The sequence below is a fragment of the Sinocyclocheilus grahami genome, unplaced genomic scaffold, assembly GCF_001515645.1.
Source record: "Sinocyclocheilus grahami isolate Dianchi unplaced genomic scaffold, SAMN03320097.WGS_v1.1 scaffold54.1, whole genome shotgun sequence".
Taxonomy (NCBI): Eukaryota; Metazoa; Chordata; class Actinopteri; order Cypriniformes; family Cyprinidae; genus Sinocyclocheilus; species Sinocyclocheilus grahami.
This window is the reverse complement of record NW_015505233.1, coordinates 710,916-712,855: the sequence shown is the minus strand read 5'-3', so window position 1 is coordinate 712,855 and position 1,940 is coordinate 710,916. Positions and strand designations below refer to the sequence as shown.

The following is a 1,940-nucleotide window of genomic DNA, read 5'->3' as shown; positions in this document are numbered from 1 at the left end:
CATTAGAAACAAGAACTGAACTGACCTCCCCGACCTATTTGACTGCCATAATGTGGCATATTTCTGTGTGAAATGGGATATTTAAAAAGAAGAAGAAAGCTGAATGGTTCAATGGTTTGAAAAAATGCATTAAAAATTTATTTTATCAGTATCATTATTTCTAGTAAAAATAACTAAGCATCCTTAAAACAGGATGTACATTTAAATAAGAAGCATATTATTATAGTAATATATTAAGACCTGTTTTTAGAAATTTTATCTTGACTACAATGTATTTTTATTATATTCAAAATATTTTTTAAATAATTTTTTTACTCGTGTTAAAGTGAATGTGAACTGATCTCCCCAACCCATTGTACTACCACAATGTGACATATTTCTGAGTAAAACTGTATACTCAAAAAATAAAAATAATTGTTTTTATTTACTATAATACAGCATTGCCTTTTTATTATACCCTTTATAAAAAAATTATATATATATATAAGTATATACTATACCCTATAGTAAATAGGGTTTGTTTTTTTATTTCATGTTGACTTTAAGCACTTTTTTATTATGTTAACATTTTTATTAAAATATTTTAAGTGATTTTTTGTTTTTATTATGCTCTACTCTAAAATGAGACCTGATTTAAATGAGTAAAATATATTTAATGAGAGTACGTAACAGTCAGAAAGAAAGAAAGAAAGATATTAGACAGAAATAAAATTTAAAAAAAATTCTAAAATATCTTTCTACATTCATACAGGTGAATATCATAACCTGACAGCTCATTCAGTGGTCAAACACAAACCTCTATCACGGAAGCTGGCGACTGCTGACTCCAAGTGGCAGCGAGCAGAAGTGCAGGAGGTTGATGTCTCAAAGTCCAGGTCAGACAAAGGGGATGAACTCTGCGACAGCAGTGGCAGCAGCAGCCTGTCCACATCCAGCAAGTGTTTCAACGACAGCAAAACAGAACCAGCACCCGGCCTGGCCTGGAAACACAGCAGGCACCTGAAGTACAGGATTAAAGCACATCACGCTCAAACCCAGCAGAGCAACACCATGAAGACTATGGAGGTGTTTTCCCAGCGGCCCGTGGAGGCCACCTTCATCCAAGAGCGGGCAAACTTGCACGCCGTGGAGGTGACACAGTGTTTCTTTGAGACGGTCTCCACACAGCTGGAACGCTGGTACGAGAGGAAGATCCAGGAAGCGCAGAAGGTGGCAGAACAGAAAGCTCTGCAGGACAGAGCCAGTCTACTGGAGAGGATCAACACCCTGGAGGAAGAGCTACAGAGGCTTCGCACTAACACTAATACGAACTCTTCTTAACACATGCGTGCTATGTATGCCCAGATACCTTGATTCCACCTAATATGAAATTCATGGCAATATAAATGAGATTGGAGCTTTGTAAACACGGAGTAAACTTACAGTAATTTAATTGTTCTATAGTAAAACTCATTTACTCACCATCTTGTCTTTAAAACAAGTTGGAGAAAAATTCAGAATCGAAAAGCTGGCTTCCTTTTGTTGAGTTGGAATGTGAATTGAATTGGCCGCACCCTACAGGAAGTTCAACTGTAATTTGAATAGGATTGACAGGAAGAGGAATTTGCTGAATAGTGATTCAAAGAAATTCAATAATTGCTTATTATGAACATATTAGCTGTTTATTAGTACTTATAAAGCACATTCTGCATGACCATATTCTACATCCCTAATCCTACCCAATACCTTAACTTAATTATCTTACTAACTATTAATAAGAAGCAAATTAGGAGTTTATTGAGGCAAAAGTCATAGTGAGATAATATTTTGTTTTCTATAGTACAGTGAAAGTTAATGAAGACTGGTCTATCAAAATTAATAAAAAATAAAATGGAGCGCAAAAACAGCATATTTATCATGTGACACTTTCAGGATTCGATGAATACTAAAAATTCAGCTTA

The 1,940-nt window shown here is 34.9% G+C and overlaps 1 protein-coding gene across 1 annotated transcript in view; it reads left to right on the top strand.

Annotated features, from left to right (window-relative positions):
- The window catches only part of LOC107583618 (ankyrin repeat domain-containing protein 6-like), a 6,373-nt gene extending 4,747 nt beyond the window's left edge, over positions 1–1,626 (top strand). Inside the window, exon 10 of the mRNA XM_016269905.1 lies at positions 752–1,626. Within this exon, the coding sequence (XP_016125391.1) occupies positions 752–1,320 (569 nt within the window). The 3' untranslated portion in view covers positions 1,321–1,626. The remainder of the gene's footprint in view (positions 1–751) is intronic.
- The last annotated feature ends 314 nt before the right edge of the window (positions 1,627–1,940 follow it).